Source organism: Lepisosteus platostomus, chromosome 4 (assembly GCF_059453375.1).
Source record: "Lepisosteus platostomus isolate fLepPlt1 chromosome 4, fLepPlt1.hap1, whole genome shotgun sequence".
Classification (NCBI taxonomy): Eukaryota; Metazoa; Chordata; class Actinopteri; order Semionotiformes; family Lepisosteidae; genus Lepisosteus; species Lepisosteus platostomus.
The window spans coordinates 75223626-75245155 of NC_142614.1; the positions used below are offsets into that span (position 1 = coordinate 75223626).

The 21530-nt window shown below is 44.3% G+C and overlaps 1 protein-coding gene across 7 annotated transcripts in view; it reads right to left on the reverse strand.

Moving 5' to 3' along the window:
* kiaa0825 (KIAA0825 ortholog) overlaps positions 1–21530 on the reverse strand; it is a 144475-nt gene that overhangs the window by 110083 nt on the left and 12862 nt on the right. For 6 of the 7 annotated variants that reach the window (XM_088630690.1, XM_088630685.1, XM_088630686.1 and 3 more), the window contains 5 exons: positions 21154–21313; positions 19508–20165; positions 8423–8593; positions 6240–6325; positions 5506–5721 (listed from right to left, as the gene is read on the reverse strand). In XM_088630690.1, the coding sequence (XP_088486816.1) occupies positions 5506–5721; positions 6240–6325; positions 8423–8593; positions 19508–20165; positions 21154–21313 (1291 nt within the window). The remainder of the gene's footprint in view (positions 1–5505; positions 5722–6239; positions 6326–8422; positions 8594–19507; positions 20166–21153; positions 21314–21530) is intronic. The other variant, XM_088630689.1, reaches the window with a different exon arrangement.

The following is a 21530-nucleotide window of genomic DNA, read 5'->3' on the forward strand; positions in this document are numbered from 1 at the left end:
TACTTTTGGTCCCCTGACATGGGAGGACCTGTATGGTTCACCCAATATAGACATAAATACCCTCAAATTAAAGCTGACATTCTGCACTTTAACCTCATAGTCATTGTTTCATTTCAAATTCAGTGTGCTGGAGCACAGAGCCAAAACAACAAAAAGTGTTGCATTGCATATAATAAGATTCATAATATGTAATTAAAAATTAAAAATGAAGGTTTCATGTTTTCCATTCACTCAGACGTTGCCTTGGGAGTGTGTACCTGTGAAACAGCTTTATCATCTTGTAGCCTAGAGCTATTGAACGTAGGTCCCTTCCAATCCACTTCCTCCATTTCATAATTTGGATCAAACCAGCTCTTTAATTGCTATACTGATCCTGATGATTATCAGTTAAATAATTAAGTAGCTGGTTGTAGTATCTTAGTATGTCCCTGATTAATTCTCCCTTGTCTTCTACTGAATACCTGGTTTTGGCAGTTTGCCCTAAATTGGTTGGTATCCCAATTTATTCAGAGGGTAAAAATAAATATATGGAAATATATGGGGAAAATGTAATTAAAATGTATTGTGTATATGAAAATTTGTACATTATTGGACAGTTTTACAGTGCTGTAAAGCAAACCAATTCTGGTGTTTAATGTGTTCACTACTTACAGGGTTTCCACTCTGTCTGTTTAAAATAAATTAGATTTATAGTATACAACAGACAAAGTTAACACAACTGCATTATACACAAAATCATAAAAAGAGGAATTTATAGAGTTGCGTGGTGTAAGTGAACTTGAAATCCGATATCAAACAGAAACTTTGTGATATTGCAAGCACACCATGTGCATAGTATTCACCTAAGAAGACGTGTGCTGTTAACACCTGGCACTTTATTAAAAGCCATGTTATATACAACGCCCCGTGCAACATATAGAACAGTTTCCTGTTATGACTTGCTTCACCCTTCTCCAAAACTCTTCACCTTCGAATCTCCCTCCTGCCTGCTCTGAGCTATGAAATGCTCCCCTCACTGCTCTGAGCTCCAAACCTCTATTCTCAGACCACACTGTGCTCACCAGACTCTTTATCTTTAAATATTTTGATGCTAATGAGAATCTGACAATCAGAGACAGAACTGGTCTTAAGGAAATGCTTTACAAAATATGATATTACTTTAGCACTGTTAAATATATTGTGATTTTGCAGCATTTAGATCAAGGTATTATTTATTTCTACTCTCTCACTGGGTGTGTGGTCCAGAGCACTGCAAGGACTCGAGGCACTAGCATTTTTTAGCCCTTTGCTTAGTGGCAAAATATATCCCAAAATATTCATAGGGAAAGGTGGCTTAATATGACACTGTAGGCTACAGGTCTTCCAGTTTTTCAACAGGTCAGGAACTGATTTAAGAATGTATAGGTAAGTATTAATAGGATCCAGTTTTAAGAACGATTTCAATTTATGTCACAACCATGTCATGGCAATATGTCCCCACTCAGGACATACTGTCATGATAAATATCATCATACTGTATATGATATATTGTCATGATGTGGTTCTGACCTAAGTTGAAATCACTCTTAAAACTGGATCCTATTAACACTTACCTATATGTTCTTCAATTAGTTCCTGACTAAAAACTGGCAGCCGTGTAGCTTGGAACTTGGTAATAGGAAGCAGATTCAGATTTTGATTTCTCTAGCTATAATCCTACAAGCTTCAACAAATGAAAGAATTAAACCGATCGAAAAAGGAAATTAATTGTTTTTCATGTATTTATTCCATGCCTTGCTATTTACTTCTGGCGCATGAAGGCTGAAGCCCAAATTAAAATAAAAATTGGTTTCTCAAAATGCTATTAAATGCAACTGCTCCAGAAAACCTGGTCTTTAAGCAGCCTAAATACAACTAACACAGCTCCTGCAGGCCGGGAGCCAGCAGTGCCATGAATATCGGAAGCGGGGGGGGGGGCGATTTCGGACACAGGGAAGACAGCCCCACTGGCTGCAGGAACGGGACACATGTGTGGAAACAGATGGACCGGACGTCACCTGCTGACAAAGCAGGCAGGACAAACCACACACATCCAGGAGCCGTGCTTTATGCCAGATAGCACTGCCACTAGGGCAAGCAACCAGAGAGAGAAACGTTCTGCCACAAAACGGGAACGTTCCCAAAGGAGAGGCTGAAGATGGGATGGCTCAGAAACCTTCTCGAGTCCCCAAGACAAAAGGCGATACTCTCCCAAGCCGATTCCAGTCCGATTTTTACCTCAAGACAGCCGGTGGAAGTGTATTCCGACAGGTGTCACATGATTTAGACCTGTGCAGAATTCATCGATGAGGACTGAGTGGGTTGTGTTAAGACCCTGTAAAATTTCTGAGCTCTTTTCACTCAGAAAATTACTTTGCTTTCAGTTATTTTTAATGTGGCACACCAACAGTGTTACAGATATAGGTTAAAAGGAAGTTTCTCTAAGAGTTTAGATAAAGTGTGTGACACCTGGCAGCTTCAAAGCAAAGGGGATGCGTGCTGAGATTAAAAACAATTAATTCCTGATTTTAACCCTTTTCGTAACCTGCCCATTTGTAGCAATAAGTTAGGCCCTCAACCTTCCAGTTACAAGTCAGGAGTGTCTAACCGCAACTTGTCACTGCTACTGATAAGAAAACTAGCGATGTTCATTTCTTCAATAAAACTGATCTGAAGAATAATGACATTTCCAACACGTCAACATCTAATTCTGCCTAATAAATCACACACCTCCTATAAGCTTATCAGCAATTTGGATATATTTGTGATGTGAAATTCTGCCAACTGGATTAATTTACTAATGGCTTAACCTTCATAGGTTTGTTAGGCTTGCTAAAGAAACTCTCCCCAGTTTAGAAAGTCTCCCCAATACCAGCCTTCGCCTGAAATCCCTGCACCCTGAGGCCCTCTCGAAATGCCACCCCGCAGACAGAACTGCTCAGTTTTACACGCAGCCATCTGGGTGATGAGAAAACATTGTTGCCGTCTCCTCATTCGGATTCCTTACTTTATTTATGCTTTCACATTGCTAAAACGATGACGTTCTCCTGCCTCACAGTTTTCCAACAAGACAACAGTGCAATCACCACTCAAATAACAATAACATGATCATGTTATCATAATAACATAATAATAACATGACTATGGATTTTCTAGGGAATATGCAGGACTGCATGTTGCATGGGATCTATATTTAATAAATCAGACAGCACCTAAACATAATCCCATCCCCAAAATCAACCCTATCCTTCACTCTAACCCTATTTTTCTCATTTACAAGTGTCACAGTTTTATTTAAACTTAGATTTATGGTTACAGCTCTGGTTAGAGTTAGGTCTAAACTTAAAGGCTTGAGTTAAGACTAACGGAGGGATTCAAAAGAAAGATATATTCTTCCCTTTCATCGCCCCGCAAGACTTGAAACGTGCACCATTCATTGATTAATACATCTAAACTGGGGAGATGACCATATACGAGCTTATATTAATTTTGCTGCCTCGTATCATTTCTTGAAGTCAATCAATATTTCATGAAACACCGAATCGGGGTAAAGCGGAGACCAAATGGCCAACCATCTTCCACAAAAATGAGAGAAAGCTGTTAATAGGAGAGGGTAACCTATGAGTGGTTTGGCTGTTGTTGGATTTATATTTACATGTTTAAAATATTCCAGAAGAGTGTAGTACAGGAAAGAATCGTCCATTCCTGTTGATCATAAATGAAGGCACCATTTCCTTTCAGCCCCGCTGACGGAGACGGCCTCGCCTTGGCCCAGTTCCTGCAGCGCACAGGCCCTTCAGGGACGAAGCCCTCTGCTGCAACAGGCTGCTCAGCCCGTCCAGCCGCCGCCTGTGATATGTGGATCTCTCCTCCTCGCGGAGGCCCCCGGGGGCCGGCCGCGGGCCTCTCAGGCAGGTAATCACCTTGGCAGCTTGATGGACTGCCCGCTCCCTCCGCCAGCGCCAGCCTCCCGCGCGCCGCGCTGCCTTATCATTACGCACTAAGCGCAGAGCTGAGGTTGGCAGCATCGGGGGACGAGCAACACTGACAGAGAACCCCATTAATAAAACAGTAAATAAATAAATAGGTCAGGCCGTGTGGGTGCAGTCTGCAAAAACCTCCAGTGGAAGAGTGCTTTTTTTTTCTTTCCTTGTATTTCTTTACAGCCATCTTACATGCAGGTGACAGCACAGATGCTGCAAGTGCAGCAAAGTTCCTCCTCTGATTACTTTTTTAGTTAGTAACTGTGTGGGGAAAAAAAAAGGCTCTATTTCTGTCTGAGTGGCCTAGGGCAAACATTCCTCCTTGCTAATACAACAGCAAGAAAAAAAGTGTCCCATGAAAATGTACCTAAGCACACTGTCACACATTATTAGGTGGTCATAAAATAAAGCAGTGATTCAGATATTATAAATAATTCTATCAGAATTATTCTTTACAATATGACCATTGATATCACAATTTGCGAGCCAACTATGGGAGTTAGGGTATGAGGAGATGGTGATCACAAGGAGGATTGTTGTTCTAAAATAAGCCTCCCAGAAAAGGCCCCCACTAAAAGCAACAATGCAAGTGTTCACATTACTCCTATCCTGGAGTCCTTGCACTGGCTTCCGGTCAAATTCCGTGTAGACTTTAAAATCCTCATGCTCACCTATAAGGCTCTGCATGGCTTGGCACCTCAGTACCTGTCTGAACTATTATCGCCCTACTCCCCACCTCGCAACCTTCGCTCTTCTAATTCTGCTCTCCTTACTGTCCCCCAAGCCCGTCTACATTGTATGGGAGACAGGGCCTTCTCCTGTTATGCCCCCAAGCTCTGGAACTCTCTCCCCAAGGATATCAGAAAGTCACCTTCTCTAAACTCCTTCAAATACAGACTCAAAACCTTCTTCAGAAAAGCCTTTACTGAACTGTTCCACTCTTCACCACTCTGCTCTTCTTAGTACCACCATCCACGGTCTCCTCTGTATATTGTAATTGTGTCTTATCTTGTGTATTCTTCTTATTTATTGTTGTTGTCATCCTGTAAAGAGCTTTGAGAACCCACCTTTAAAGATGCTATATAATATAAAGTTTATTATTATTATTATTATTAGAATGCCCAAATCTGAGAATTCCCCATCCGACTGCCTGGATAGGCTAGTGGGCCTCTGTGTGCTCTGCAGTGATTTCCCTCAGCGGCGCTTGACCTCGCCGGTGCTCGGCTTGGTAACTTCTCGGCAACGAAGAAGAGGCGGGGGTCACTGAAGACCACCCCCATGCACGGTGCCGACTCGCGGGACGGGGTGCTTGCCCTTTTCAAGTATAATTTTTTTTTTTAGCAAACACACATCACAAAGATTGATACTCCTCAAAGGACACTGAAGATACACAAAAAATGCACATAAAAACATTGCTGCACAGATCGCGCGACAACAACAGAATAAACCAGAACAGATAAGGTCTAGAGTAAGATAAAGGAGGCGGAGGGGAGGCAGGACTTGCCTTGGCGATCTTCTTTGGAGGTTCTTCCTCCCGGCTGCACAGGAGGGCCGCCCGCTCCTGCGGCACGTCCCACTCAGCCATGAGCCCGCGGCGCGCGCCCTCCTCCTGCTGCAGGCTGTGGGAGCACAGCTCCTCCAGGACCACCTTCACGCCGTGGGCCACGGGCGCCGCCAGCTCCTTCAGCGCTGACCGCCAGTCAAACCGCAGCCCAGCGGGCTGCAGGGAGAACCACCCGGCTCAGCTCTGGGCTCAAGGAAACTGTTCGCCCCAGTCTGTAGGCCATCACAGAGCCCCACTCACAGAACACAGTTTCACATGTCAACAGAGTCAAAAGAACTATGGGAATACACATATACATTAGGACTGCGATGTAATAGGAAATAAAATTGGTCATGCAGAATTTGCCATTTAGAATATTAGAATATAGGAAAGGTTGCGCATGAGAGGAGGCCAATCAGCCAATCCTGCTGGCTTGGCAGTTTAAGAACTAACTATCTGGCTGAGAAGCTGTTCCACACACCCACATTTCTTTGTGTAAAGAAGTATTTCCTGTTCTCTCTAAATAAATTCATTAATTTTTAGCATCCAGCTGAGACCCAAAGCCCCTGTCCTTTTTATTCTACTCCCGAATCTGAAGGAGTCGTCAAGCTTTTTGAAGACCCACACATCGCTTTAAACATAAAATAAAATCTTATTATCCAGAAATGAAATAAAAGACGGCCCTTGCTTCTTACCTCACTGGCCTGGAGAAGCTGGTCACAGTGGGGCTTGCTGCCCTCTGCAGCAGCTGTGTCCAGCTCCTCGCTAGTCTTCCTCATATCTGTACAGACCAACAAGACCACACATCATGCCTGTTTCAAACACCCTCATTAGCACACCACAAACAAGTCCCACAGTAAAACAAGAGGTTCTTAAAGAGGTTCGGCTTTAATCCAAGCCTATGTGGATTTCACATGGGTGAACTTTCACCTTTATTTTGCTGAAAATCTCATCAGTGGTATTTATGTTTTGTAGAAACTGTAATTTCACAAAATATGATTCACATGACAGAGGTATTAAAGTGTGCTATCTTTGGTGTACTAGCTAAACTCTTCTCTGGTATAAAACCACCTTTGCAGCAGTTTCTCACTCATGAATGAATACTTTCTGAAGGCACTGTACAGTCGGTCTTCAAACACGAAATTCGTGAGACTGGACTGATCGAATACAAAACCTTTAAATGAATGCAGCAGCAACACCTGTGAGCACAGCACAGCGCTGCAGAGCCTGTGTGGTGGTTTGTATTTTAAGTGTTCAGTCACAAGCAGCTGCTGAGGAACTCTCTCGGTGTTACCCAAGGCAAGTCAATTTACAGTACCGACATGCGCACGAGTCAAACTTCAGGGAAAAATCAAGGCAAATGCTTTACTTTCTGACCTTTAAGCCCATCTGATGAATTTCTGGTAATTAAGTAATTTGATTGCCTGAATTAATGATTTGGATAACTGCCCTTTAAAGGCTGTTTACTCCTCTGTAAATCAAGCATTTCTGCATGTCTTGTTTTTAATGTAACCTTTACATAAATGACTACATGCACCAAAAGCTTTAATTTTAACTTCTCCAGCCCGGCAGAATACTAAAGCAAGCTAAGCGGCAAGGACTCTGAGAACTCACTTGTTTAATTACCATAAAGTCATAACTGCAGGGCACGCCACATTTTTGCAAAAATGCTTCAACACTGACTGGAGACCTCCGGTATCTGTCACGAAGTGCTTTAAAAAGGCAAGGTTTCTGGAACATACTGTAGCTGCTAGACATTGGTGTAATCTGTGTGCAGGGAGGGATACTGTGTTGTAAAGATGCTGTCCTTCAGACGGGATGTGAAATCAAGGCCTTGACCTGATCATTAAAAAGCCCAGAGCCCTGTTAGGTAGGGTAGGGGTGGTAACCTGGGGTCCTGGCTTAATCCTCTGAGCCTGTGCAATCGGACCTCCCTGGGGCAGAATGGCTGCCGTATGTACAGCACTTTGGAACCCCTGAGAAGCGCTATATTAAATGCACAAAACTCATCTTCATGTTATTATTATATTATATAGAGAATATTAGCAGCCTAGTTTTTATATGCAACAAATACGTTTGCATACAAGGATTTCACGTGTGTAAGATGTGTACGGTATGATGAGGTATGATAAGTTCCCTATTGTTTCTGTACTCATTGCTCTGCTTTGGTGGGGTTAAGTCTAGGTAAATAAACCGTCAACGTCAGGTACAGGTGTCAGCAGTACACACTTAATTTTAGGTTGATAGGCTTCTCTACTTTGCTTAACGTTAGTCTCTGTTATTCATACAAAATGTCCATATAACATATAGTCAATGCAAGCAAGAACTGCTGTGATAAGTTCAATTGCCTTGGCAGGAGTAGTGGGCCGGACAAGGGTGGCACTGAGGGGGTCAGCTTGAAACTGGGGAAGAAAATCCCTACAATCTCGAGAGGTTTCCCTACACAATATTTCTGATAAGTGTACAAGACGGGATGAGGTCATTATAAACCACCTAAAGAGGCCAATATATTATAATAATATTATAATTAGCCTTAACGTGACCTTGTCCCTTCTTTAATACTACTGTACTAGTGTATTTGCATGGTAAAGTTGAGATAAAATCTATTTATTTCAGAAAACAGAATCAGCAGAGCCTGTAGTATCGGCGTGACCTACGGACATTGATTCATCAATTATCCAGAACTGAGAACAAAAAGGGTAACATTAACTAAATTAGCTAATTTAGATCAAATATATTTATAGATTTAGCTAACATTAGCTAAAATAAATATTTGTATCTTGAATGCTTTGCTTCCAGTGGTTCTAAAACAGCCTTTCCAGCCTCCTTAAGTGTTCCACATCCATTTGAGAAATAAGGAACGGACTGCACACTGTACCTCTCTCACTGCCAGGAGCCTCTCCTGCACAGTTAAGAGGAGAGATGTCAGCAGTCAGCTCCTCTGTCCTCTTCTCTATGCACAGCAGAGTTTCCGTAAGCTGTGCGAGAAGCCTCAGCTGGTGTGAGGTCAGGCAGACGTTCCTCCCTTTCCTGGGCTGCTCCGGGAGCACTGCAAGGGAAGCACAGAGAAACTCTTATTGGACATGTTCTGCAGACACTCCGGCGCGACGCCCTGCGCGGTCACAGCCGAGACGACGCTCAGAGGGCACGCCACGGGAATACTCACACTTCCGGGCGCTTCAAGAAAACACTGAAACGTTCAAAATATATATTTTTTTTCTGTGAAGTAATTTCATTTCCAAAATGCCTCAAACAAGTGAACAGAAAACCTCTTGCCTGTTTTCACTTACTGCATAAATGCATTTAAAACAGGGAATGCTCCTGTGTTAATCTGCTGCATTTGACAAACCAGCCACCTGTGGAATAAGAGCCTCACTCGTGAGAGCCTGTGAAATGACTTGCCGTACAAACAGACGGAAGAACAAATACGCTTGTATGGATGCTGAAATTAGTTCCCCTTGAAAAGGCCCGTGGGACCAGATCATGAAAGCATTAGCATGGCTCTTAAGCTGTCATCTCTAAGTGTAACAGGTTATTCATTTTTAGAGTCCAAATCAGTTTGGGCTTTTTGCTGTGCTGCGACATGGAATGTAACAACCGATGCAACTAAACCACTATAGAGCTTTTCAATTATGACAAAATAATCCCGATGATGCATGACCTGTTATTCTCTAACCCTTTTAGATTGTTACAACAGAGTTTCTTGTCAGTAGGCTACAAAAAGAGTAGGCAACCAAGACTATTCCTGCTTATTACCACTGTTCTGTGATGTGACAGGAGGCCCTTTAATCGGAGGGTCTTGCCCCTTCGTCCCAGGCCAGGATATGGGTGCTGGCTACATGGCTGGGCAGCTTCTTCCATACTCCCACAACCCTCTGTGTAAAGACCTTGCTCCCACTCTCATTCTCAATGCTTCCTTTTAGCAAAAAAATAATTCCCTTACAATGCTTTATGAGAAACATGAGTGTAAATGCCGTGATGTTAATTTGCATGAGCTCAAACTGAGTCCTACAGTATAAGTGGTTCCGGACCTGGAGTGCTGTCTGCGTGGGGCTGGTATTTTCTCTCCCTGTGTTCGCACGTGTTCCCTCTGGGTGCTCCCGTTTCCTCCCACAGTACAAAGCCATGCTGGTAGGTTAGCTGCCTTCTGGGAAAGCTGACCCTGTGTGAGTGTGTGTCTGTGTTTATGAGTGCCCTGCAACGGACTCTTCCAGGGGGTGTTCTGACTTGTGCCGATGCTCGGATGAAGTGGTTAGAAAATGGATGGATGGACTGTATGTATGATTATAATAAGTCTTGTTTTAAATGCAAAATGTCTTGGTAAAAAAATGTACCAGGATGTTCTCTGGCACTTTCATTTTATTTATTTTTTTATTTTGGTATGGGAATATTTGTTTTTTTGTATACTCATGACCATCTACCGTAGATATTCTAAAACTAAAAGCTTTTTAATTGTAAAGAAAATTAATCATTAGCAAAAGTAAACTTGAACAGTAAAGAACAGCTCACGGAGAGCAACAAAGTCTCATTCGCAAAAACATTATTTGACTCTCCACGTGTTTCTTCTGGCTTAAAGCTCTGCTGTGCACGAAAATGAAATGAGCCACCAGTATGTCTTTCTGTAGTGCCACACAGAGGAGGATCTTGTGTAGTGCTAGCATTCAGCTCCGAAGCAGTTTACAAATATCACAGATCAGCGTCACTGTCAGACACCAGAATCTCTTTTCCCCCCAGCGATGTTCTGCAAGACACACTTGATTCGGACTCGGCTTGTCGGCTCTTGTTTTCAGCTGTTTTGTACGGAGGGCAATGCTCTCCAGATTCCCATGTAGGAGACAGTTCTAGAGCCTAGCAGCAGTCCAAGAGCCACGGCCTGGGCAGAGGGCACACAGAATACAGAAGTCGCTGGGGTCACCAGTCCTACACTGGCTGTACTGAAAGGGGCCCTGCTGCAGAATCTTCTCTCTTCGTTGATTACATATTACAATCCATGTCTCTTGTTTCATACTAAATTCAACAGGATCTGAAAAAAGTGTAATGCATACAAAGATCTATACCGATTTACAATTTAGTACTTAAAAACAACACCTTTATAACTAATAGTTTATAACACTGTTACTTCATGCATCAAACTGAATTTATGGAGTGGAAACTCATTTTTTTTTCTGCCTGTCTGGGAGTTGCGATCCACTATGCCTGTGCTTTACCGCACTTTTCGCAGTGACAGTGAGATTAACAATTACCCAGAGTAACCTGAAAGGTAGTGGTGTAATCCAAGACCTGGTTAAAGGAAATAACATCAAGACCAATCTAATCATTGAATCAAGAAGCTGAGTTACTTTCTACAACTGACAGGACTCAAATAGGTGTTTGCTCCTGTCACCTAAGCCTTGGTTTAGGCCTAACTGGTTGCAAAGAATGTGGCATGAGCCAGTTGTTTTTTCAGATGTCACAATTCTGAAAACTGTATTTAAAATTCTACTTTATATATATAAGTCTCAAAAGAAAAATTTGTGAAAGAAAATATCATTTCCGCTTCAAGAGACAGGTGAAAATGTCATAAAAATGTCTCATGTGGAACAATGCACGCTCATTAATGAAGCCCGAAGGGTATCCAAGGGAGATAAAACTAATGGATGGAGCTTTTATTTTTTTAGATCCTTTTCAGATAGTGAAATACAAAAGTGCTTCTGCATGAAAATTAAATTTATCATGCTAGTTAAAGTGCAAACCTTGGTCTCACTTAAAATCTCTAACTAGAGAAGTAAGAATCACAGCATGAAAGAAGAGGATATCTTCTTTCCTCTTGAAGTCTCGGAGTTCAGATAGGCTTATTGACACAATCTAATGATCCTCTACATTTCTGATTTTTGTGAGCCTGTAACATAAAAATCTGGCCTGTGAAAAAGATTAAACTTAATAATACTAAATAATGCACACATATTGAAAATACAATCCATTTAAGATTTAGTAGGCGATTTCACTAACTCTAAGTCTGAAGACCACCTCTTACTCTTTAAATCTTCTAACTGAACGACACAAACCGAGCACTGTTCTTTACTGCTGGTGTGACACTTTTATTACACAGATGTAACCTTCAGACAAAATTAAATGTCCTGTCCTTCTGAGTCAACAGCTACCCAAGAGGTTCAGTATAACAATAGCTATCACATTAAAACGATTAGGTTAATACTAAACTCAAAACACATCTTATGGTACTGTGAAACAAAAGGGTAAATTAAATTTATTGGAGTAAAGGTCACTGCACTACACTCACTTTTACTTTGTACTACTGATTTTAACTCCTGATTTTAAAAAAGGCTTAATCCCCGGATATAAGACAAAATGAGCAGAAGGCAGAAGGCAGTCAAATCAAGTAAAAAGAATTGTCACATTACTGTAGTCATAGAAAGTTATGCTTCAGTAGTTTATTTTTAGAATTGTCATGACTGACAAGAAAAAAACCCAAAATGACTTCCTTTTTACTTCAGTCTCAGTACCTCCATTCCAGTCCTTTTAATTTTGTCTCGGTGCTTGGATGGAGAACCAGCAGCCAGGTGAAGATCACCTTGTGCTTGGGTAAAAGGTAAGAATGTGGTTGCCACACGACAGTTATTGTAATTTACCTTTCTTGTCCTTTAAAGACAAGTAGTTTGTCTTGATCAAAAACCATTAGAGGTTAGTGTGCAACTCTGCTCTTCCTAATTTATATCAATGATCAACATTATGGTAGAGTGAGCAAACTGGTCAAGTTTGCGTATGGTATCAAATGAGGAGGATTAGCAAACACTATATAAGCTGAAAATTAAATTCAAGAAGATTTAGATAAAATGTAAAACCTGGTAAATCATGTTTAATGTAGGCACATTAAGGGTTTTACATGCAGGTAGCAAAAACACACTACAAACACAAAATGGGAACACTGAGCTAGAAGAGGCTACCCATGAAAAAGGTGTAGATGTTTAGACTGACACACTATTTACATCCTCCAGATAAGCAATAAAAAAGGAAACCACAATGTTAGAATATAAAAACAAATAATTTCAATAAAGGTATGTTACGTTATGTTGAAATTGTATAATGCACCAGTAAGATCTCATTTAGAATATTTTGTACAATCTCGATAACCACATCAAGGAATAGATATTAATATCCTGGGATCAGTCCAGAAAAGGTGCCCATCCAACAGGCCAACAACATCATCTGAATGACTCCTTCCTTGTCTCCCACTGGTGCAGGCATATAACAGAACACCTGCATTTCTCAGACATCAGGCAGTGACCAACAGCTGCAAGGCTCTGTTTTCACCCATTGGTCAGGTCACTGAGGTGGCAGGTCATTCCCCCACAGTTTTCTGGGAAATGTAGTTCAGACAAAGCAGCCCTCCCGAATGAACCTGCCATCCCATCATATAATGACCAAAAACATGCAAAAGAAATGGTTGAATGTACACGCCATGTGCTTTTTGATAATTTTTTTATAATTGGGCTCTACGTTTCATTTCCCTCGGGGGGCAAACTGCCCACTACAAATTAAATGAGCTGGGTAATAAATACTGAATGATTTCGGGACACCACACAACGATGCCAATTTCTTTAATGCACCCGTTTCCAGTTAACTTAGCATCTAGTACTGCAGAGGGTATCTGTAAGAGAACACCACCAATTTCTCAGCCCACGTCCACAGAAAGCTGCTGTCTACCTGTCTGTCGTGATTGACAAAGGCACTTACAACATAGCACTGCCTACGAAGCAAAAGGTTTTGAGAATTGCAAATTAGGCCTCGAATTACATTGATATTCATGAAGTCCAATGGCCGACTGATTAGATTTCCGATTTCATTTGAAAGTTACCCCTTTTTCCTGCCTACTCATGTATGGGTCGACGTCACAGATCATGTAAGCGCCGAGGAGGAGGAGGAAGAGAAAAACAGAGAAGCGTGCTTTGCTTTTGAGACCAGCGCCAAACTCGGCTCAGCATCGCGCCCGTCTGTGTCATTGTTCAGCTTTGGATTCTACAGGAATCCTCAAAGAGCACAGCCGCCACCCTGGGCAAGAGAAACCCCTGTGCAGCGGGCGAGTGACCCCGCCGCCAGCGCCACCGAGCCTCCATCAGATCGGCGCCGAGAGCCCGCGCTGAGCCAGCTCTGGGAAGGCAAGGAGTGGAAAACACAGAAAAGGCAGAGGAAATCCCCAAACGGCTGTTATTGATTCCGGCGTTTACGGGCTGCTAGTTTAGTGCCATTTACAAAGCAGAGCAGAGGCAGGCAGTGTGCAAAAAGGTAAACAATTGCTGTGTGGCCTGCTGCCAGATCCCGAGCCTGATATATTAAACTCATAGTGAAGTGCATTTCCCCTTTGGGTTGCACTTACTGCCACTTCATTTCCTCGGTGCTCACTCTCTCCTGCGCACAGCCGGCTGCTTGGCTATTTTCTGTCCTTCGCTGACCCCCGAGGCCCAGCTCTACCTAACAGAGCCATTAGTGGAGCGAATTGCATGTGTCTGACATGGCCTAAAACCAATTATTAGATATTTTCTTCCGAATGATGCCCTGGTCTGCTGGGAATGAGCAATCATGCAATAATTTACCTCCTGATTTAATTTTTTTCTGCCCCCCCCCCCCCGCTGCACAAATTAGTTGTGGGCTTTGCCAGAGCCGCTCGCAGCTGCCTGCAACACGAGTCTCTGCAGCCTCGGCGAGATCCCACTCAAAATTAGAACGAATAACAACAACGAGATAGAAGAAATAACGTGGGGGGGTGTTGGGGAGTGTGAAACACAGGGAAACTCCAGGTCTGAATCCCCAAGAAAACCCCCTCCATTGACAGGTTTATCGACTACACTGATCGAGCTGCTTGTGCCGACAGGAGACGTCAGAACAACAAAGGGCTGGCAGGGCCGCCGAGCACTAGATCACAGGCGTGCTGGCGTTGTCCTAGCCGAGAGAGCCTTTCAAACCCCTCTTTCCTCCTGCTCCGGCTCCTGCCACTGCTCGAGGGGGTGTCTGAAGACTCGAATAAAGGAACTGGAAGACCGAAAGAGTCGCTGGCAGTGCGCGCCAGTGCCTGAGATTTACTTCTTTTTTTAATTTAAGAGCTGCCGATGTTTTTGTGTTCGGAGCACTTCGGGGTGTGTTTCTTGGGAAAGGGGAGTGTGGCGGCTCTGTCAGACAACGCTGTCAGGCAGCTCCCCCTTATCGTCTAGCTGGACCTCGGAGCTCCTCTGCTCCAGTTTGTGCCACAGCAGGGACCTGGCATTTGAGAGGGAGAAGTGGCAAGTTCTGATATCTTGATTAAGCTGCCCTGAGGGGCAGTCAGTTTTCTTTCTCTCTGTTTTCCTTGTATGTATCCCCAGTGAAGGCCTACACGTTTAGATCCACAAGCTCCTTAGCTGAATATACAATTCATCTCTTATTCTTTTAAAAATAAAAAAAAGAGTTGGCCTTTTTGCCACACTGTCAGGCCGCAGTTGTCCTGTTTGCGCTGGTGATAAAAAAATAAAGCGTTCTCGTTTTTCCAGCTGAAACTGACCCAATTTGCTCAGCAGCAGTTACCAAGCTATTTAAATACGCTGTAAGGACACACAGCATGACTAAAGGGTTTTAAACCATGCTCATTGTACAGAAACTTTTCATTCCTTTGTCTCTTTAGTCTCTCCTTTGTCTATTCCAAATTATGATGAAGTGAGAGAGGGAAAACAGTTTGGTGGAGATGCTCATGTATTTATTACTCCTTGTTAGGGAGCTAAGACTAAGGGACTTCGGAGCAATCAAAAGTTCCTCAGTATTAGGATGTAACAAGAAGATATTGAGAGAGCCTTCTTAAATAAACAAATTCATTAAAAACACATTCCTTCATCTTGTGCTATCTTTATAACATTATGCTAGATTATAATTATAATTATATTGTTGACACAAAGTGCACAATGTCCTGTAATTACTGTAATTGCATACACATGCATGTACACATCATATTCGCATAAACTCCATAAACGATATCATCTAGTGCTGTATTTTTCTGATTAAATATTAACAAGCGCTATTCCTGAACACCCTGAATTCTCTGGAGTCGCACCAATCTCCGTCTCCCACACTTTAGTGCCTGCTGCACAGCAGTGCATGGGCTTTTAGGCGCAGTGTTCTCGAGAAACTGAAAATAGGAGTGTACTGGTAATGTACAGACTGATCCCTACAAAAATATTCACAAACACCTACATATGGTGTACTTTGCTCCTCGCTGGCTGCTCCAGTGAAATCACTGAAAAAAGACAGGACAGTTTAGAGTAACTGATGAGCACGGTGACAGTGCCACCCCTTGCTTTGCTATTGTACAGCTAAGAACCAATGGTCGCCACTTTGTTTGGGGAAATGTAATTCCCTGTAATTCGCTCCAGTATTACATTTCCTCCACATACTAAATGACTAGAGCGCTGAGGAACCCTTTCTCACTGAGTGATTCAGAGAGTACAGCAGGTAGGCATTTTTTCTGGCATAGACACATACAGACTTGTGTAATACAACAACCTACAGTACACACTCCAGAATACTGTCTTGCATTCTACATTATTGTAGATACAGTATTGTATTCTAGAAAAAGCATGCAACAAAGGCCTGTCCCCACAATTTTGCGTAGTGGATAAAAATGTATCCAGATAAAAACCAACGGAGCTATACTGTACTAGGGCATGGTATGAAATCAATGGTGAATGTGGATTTGTATTTCTGTACTGTAAAAGCTATATAGCTGAGGAATTCCCAAGACCAGGTCATTAAACACATAGGAAAGATTTCAGCACAGCTCCTCCCAGGGGTATGTCAGGTTAGGACTGCAATACAGATGAAGTGTACTCCATGCAAAGTACAAAATACACCATGCACTTTCAAGAAACTAAAGGCCATAGTTACTAAAAGACAGAATATTGCCATTCTGACCACCAGGTTTGGGTAATATTGAGCACTTACCTCCAAATTCACTAAAGTAATGATATCTGTATAATTCATTTCACACCTTGTAAATGCATGCTGTTCATACATCTACCTGACAGGAAACAGCATGGAGTTTGCAGACAGCAAGGATATATAAAGATGCTGGAAGAATGTACACAACTAACCAGGAAAAGCACTGCACATGCTTGTGAGGACAGATGATATCATTACACTGAACCACCTTCCCTGCTGGCTAGAGGACCACAGATGCAAAACACCAGACACCCCAGAAACCCCAGACGCAAAACACCACTTTGCATTAATAACTTTGGTACATTTTGTTGATGCCGTACAGGCACATGAGAGCGCCGAAAAATTAAAATGTTTCAAGGTTGTATTTAGACATTTGTTATGTTTTTCTCTATATTATTTTCCAAAGCCAAAGTGAGAAATACTGTAAAAACCTCAAAAAAGCTTCAACAAACCTAATAGCTTTGACATACAAAATAGTGGGCACAGGCAAAAGACTAAGAAGATACAGAAGAAAACATGGAAGTGACCAAAATAGTCTTATTGCAAAATGTTCAAAGCAGAAGCACTGAGTATCCGATTTGAACGGATCCACATGGGTCCAAAAACCCTTCTGTCAATCCGGTGGATTTCCAAATGGATGAAGGACTATGGTACTGGTACTGTGTTTACCACAATTTCGGATGTGCTGTCAGCACCCCAGGAGCAGAGAGCGTTTTGTAACAGGAAACACGACCACTCCCTTAACGGGTGACAGAGCCCGCAGGCTGGAGGAGAGTCACAAATCCTTCTCCTGCAGCAGGAAGGCTAGGAAATTAAGCCTCAATGAACCCTTTACATGTTGAACAAACATGAGTAACTCTAACAGGTATTTTTAACAGCATTCTTTCCATCCGTCTGATTGTTTTGCAACATTCTTTCAACAGTGAGTAAATTTGACTCTTGACCTTTCAAAATGTTTTTTTTTTGTGAAAAATCACATTTTAACTGAAAAGCAACTGACTTCTGACTGCTTGTAGTTTATAACACAACTCTCCTGGTGCTCCTGTTCCACAATGCTCGAGCTGTGCTCAATACATACTGTAGGAAGAGTGCTTGCCGTGCTCATTGCCACCATGTAGTGAAGAAGGCCCTACGTCTTACACATCAGAGGCTCTCAACCGAGCCTGGCGATCTTCAGAGACTGTTCAGAGGGCCAGAGCGAAATGTTTCCATCTACAGAGCGCCCTCTTGAAAAAGCATGCAACGGGGAGAGACTAAAGAAACCTGCCGTGCAAGAAGAGGTCACAACAGTTGGAAAAGCATCGCATTGGCCCATGAAAGACACTGAAGGGCTCAGCTTTAACATGCACACAGCTTCCCCAGTCCAACAGCTTTTCAAGAACAGAAACAATATACTGGGGCTGCTGTCTTAAACACTGTTGAGACAATTTATTCATTAATCTGTAGTGCATTTTTAAACAGCAGACAATAAGATGCCACAGTAATCTAAGTATGCCATCAAAGAATAGATAAGAAGAATAGATAAGTAGCCTGTTTCCAAACTTTTGCTGTTTAATATACATGTTAAATATCTTTAGAATATATGGCAGAGAAAGACTTCTTAGAAATGGTATTCAAGCTTGCCTGCTGAGGTGAAATACTAAGGTTTAAATTTTCTTTTGTGCGCAGGAAGCCACCTGTATGACTGACTCTGTCTGGAGCTGCACACCATTACTCCCAGGAAAAAGAGAAGAAAGAAGCACAAAGACTCCAGCGCTCACATCCGGCAGGGAACAATGTCAGCTCTTCCTTTCCAGACAGAAGGGTTAAAAACCGTTCAGACAGCCACAGCTCTATATGAAAGCTGTTTAATGGTTCAGTGGTTTGACAGTATCTGATGCCAATGAGTATATTCCCCAGGGAAGGTGCTGTGGGATTCCTTGTCTCAGAGGCATGCTTTAAAAAAATGCTATTTAACTGAGAAAGAAGAGGGGAAAGAAACTGCCTCATCCAAACAATTCAACAAGCAGAGACAAGCAGATCTTCATGATATCACAAAATCAGCCGGGAGGTTATGAGAGTTGGTGGGTTTCTAGGAGGCACAGTTGGAGAGCTTTCACAATCTGGCTGGAAAAGAGGCCACCGAACTGCAATTCAAACAGCAGCAAGCTGAGAATTTCTCTTAACAGGCTCTGCTTTTCCTGGAGCTCTCCACCACTGCGATCGTGCGTGGGACGGGCAGCTCTTGCACTGCCAAACAGTGCCCAAACCATCCACACGGGCAGCTGGCCTGGATTCCAGTTCACAGGGCCTAAGATCAGCAACTGTGCACTGCAGTCTGCATCTGCCATTGGACATCTGCCTATGTTATTGTATTCGCCAATTTAAAAAAGAGGCAACAGGTAACAGGTTGGTGACAAGAAAGGATGGCTTCCAAATTGCAAAATTTCAGTTTTGCCTGAACACAGCAATTGCAGCTCTCACCTAACGCCACTCAAAATAATACGAACGTGATAAGAACATAGACGCACGCCGTGCCGCGGAAAGAGAGCTCTGAAATAAAACTGTACAGGATATAGGGCTGCACTGTATAGCACAAACACAGAGTGGATAATCACTTTATATCAGTAAATGGATTCTAAAGGAGATCCCTTTCATTGGGTTCTTATTTCTTTATATTTCAGAATAAAAAGGCAGAAGAGCAACAGAAATGTTCAGTTCCACTTTCCGCCTACACAGCACAAACGCCTTCCCCCACGGCCTTTTCTACTGCTGGACCCCTGACTCCCCCCCACCCCCCCCCCCGGACAGAAATGACTCAGCCCCGTCACTTATTTCTGCGTCCCGGAAGGCAGCGAGCCGTCTTTGAGGATTCTTTCCTCCCCTTCCACACGCACCCGTTCATGACCTTCAAGGCTACGCGATGACTCAGGGCAGGAAAGAAAAACAGCTCCAAGAGACGCCGGTGACTTGTGCTCAACACCCACACCAGCCAGAGCAAGCGGCGGGCCGCGACACCGAGACTAACCCGCGGCTTTCGCCCTGCCGGAGCTCTTCCCCGTCTTCGCCGCGGGCCCCGCGCCGTCCTTGGGGGGCGGCGGCGGCTCGGACAGCCTCTCGAGCAGGGAGGAGACCTCCCGGGACAGGGGGCCCAGGTGCGCGTCGCTCAGGAACCGCAGGACCAGGCGGGGCTCCAGGAGCCCGCTCAGGGCGAGCAGGTCCTCCTCGATCAGGGCGCAGAGGGGGGAGGCGCCGGCCCGCAGGCCGCGGACGGCTCTGTCGAAGCCGCGGTCGCCGGGCCCGGAGGCCGCCGGGCTCTGCAGGAGGTCCCGCACCGCGTCGGCCCGCACGGCCCGGTACCGCTCCAGGACCTCCGGCGCCGGGAAGAGGAAGAGCAGCCGCTGGAGGCACCGCGCCCGGAGGGCGGCTCGGGGACGGGGCGCCGGGCCCCCCGCGCGGCCGCTCAGCCGGTCCAGCAGGGGGCGCCGCAGCTGCAGCCGGACGTCGTCCCAGGCAGACTGGACGTCCAGGCAGGCCTCTTCCCGAACGGCGTGCAGGGAGGACAGCGGCGAGGAGGGGGCGGCGGCGGCCGTGGTGGGGAAAGACACGCCGCACTGGGACGAGACGTCCAGCAGCAGCTCGAGCACCACGTCCTCCTGGCCCCGCTCGGTCTTCAGGAAGTGCTGCTGTTGGGCAGCAAACGACACACCAATTATAACTCGGCGCACATCAGCTCTCGCTTGTAATACTGTTCAAATGAAACATGATTCACATTCAGTGAGTGTAGCTATAATATACCCCTGATTACATTTTGCCGTACCACATGGCAGTTGTCATTCTAGCTCCTTCCAGGTAAAACCCCAAATCATCAAAGAAACCTCACAAACGGAAGTACCGCATAACCCATTAAAACCCGTTAATAGCTCCAAGACTCTGGGATTATTCCACATCACTTTGAACACTCAAACTTTGTGAAATATGGAAAAATTGATATTAATCATTACACCTCTATAGCCCTTTTCTGGACACTCCACTCAAAGCGCTTTACAGGTCATGGGGACCCCTCCACCACCACCAGTGTGCAGCCCCACCTGGATGATGCGCCAGTCCACTCCCCACACACCAGCTCTCAGGGGGGAGGAGAACAGAGTGATGAGAGATGGGGATTGGTAGGAGGCCATGACTGATAAAGGCCAGTGGGAAATTTGGCCTGGACACCGGGGTTACACCCCTACTCCTTTTGAGAAACGCCCTGGAATTTTTAATGAGCACAGAGAGTCAGGACCTCGGTTTTATGTCTCATCTGAAGGACGGTGCCTTCTTACAGTCTAGTGTCCCGTCACTATACTGCGGCATTAGGACCCACACAGACTGCAGGATGAGCGCCCCCTACTGGCCTCACTAACACCCCTCCCAGCAGCAACCTTAGTTTTTCCCAGGAGGTCTCCCATCCAGGTACTGGCCAGGCTCACAGCTGCTGAGCCCCAGTGGGCTGCCAGCTGGGAGTTGCAGGGTGATATAGCTGCCGACAAGTAAGATTACCTGAACAGCGACTAATCAGCGACTAATATTTTCTGACGGCTGTCAGTAAAACCTGAAACAGTGGGCATGTCAAAGCCGGGCCCGCTGTCTTTTGTCGTTTTTAAACACCTGGACGGCACGGTGTGACGTTACCAGTGCTCGGAGGAAGTCCAGCAGGGCCTGGCGCCCGGTGCAGGTGGGCCTCAGGGAGCTCAGGCTCCAGGGGCTGCGCCAGTCGGCAGTGCCGGGCCCCCTCTCCCCACTCCACACGCCGCTCAGCTCCACCTGCAGCTCCTTCAGGCTCTGCTCGACGCTGTCAGGAAACACGACACTCCGAATTACTTCAGACACCCAGGATTACCGCTTTAAGCAAAAACAGACACATCACCGATAATAAACAGAGACATCAAAGCTCAAAATTTGAATATTTACTAAATGACTGTTGTGAAACAGTTTACCAGCACCTAGAACAGCTGAACTCAAAATGACACATCTTTTTAACTTAATACAGCTCACATCCGGCAACAACA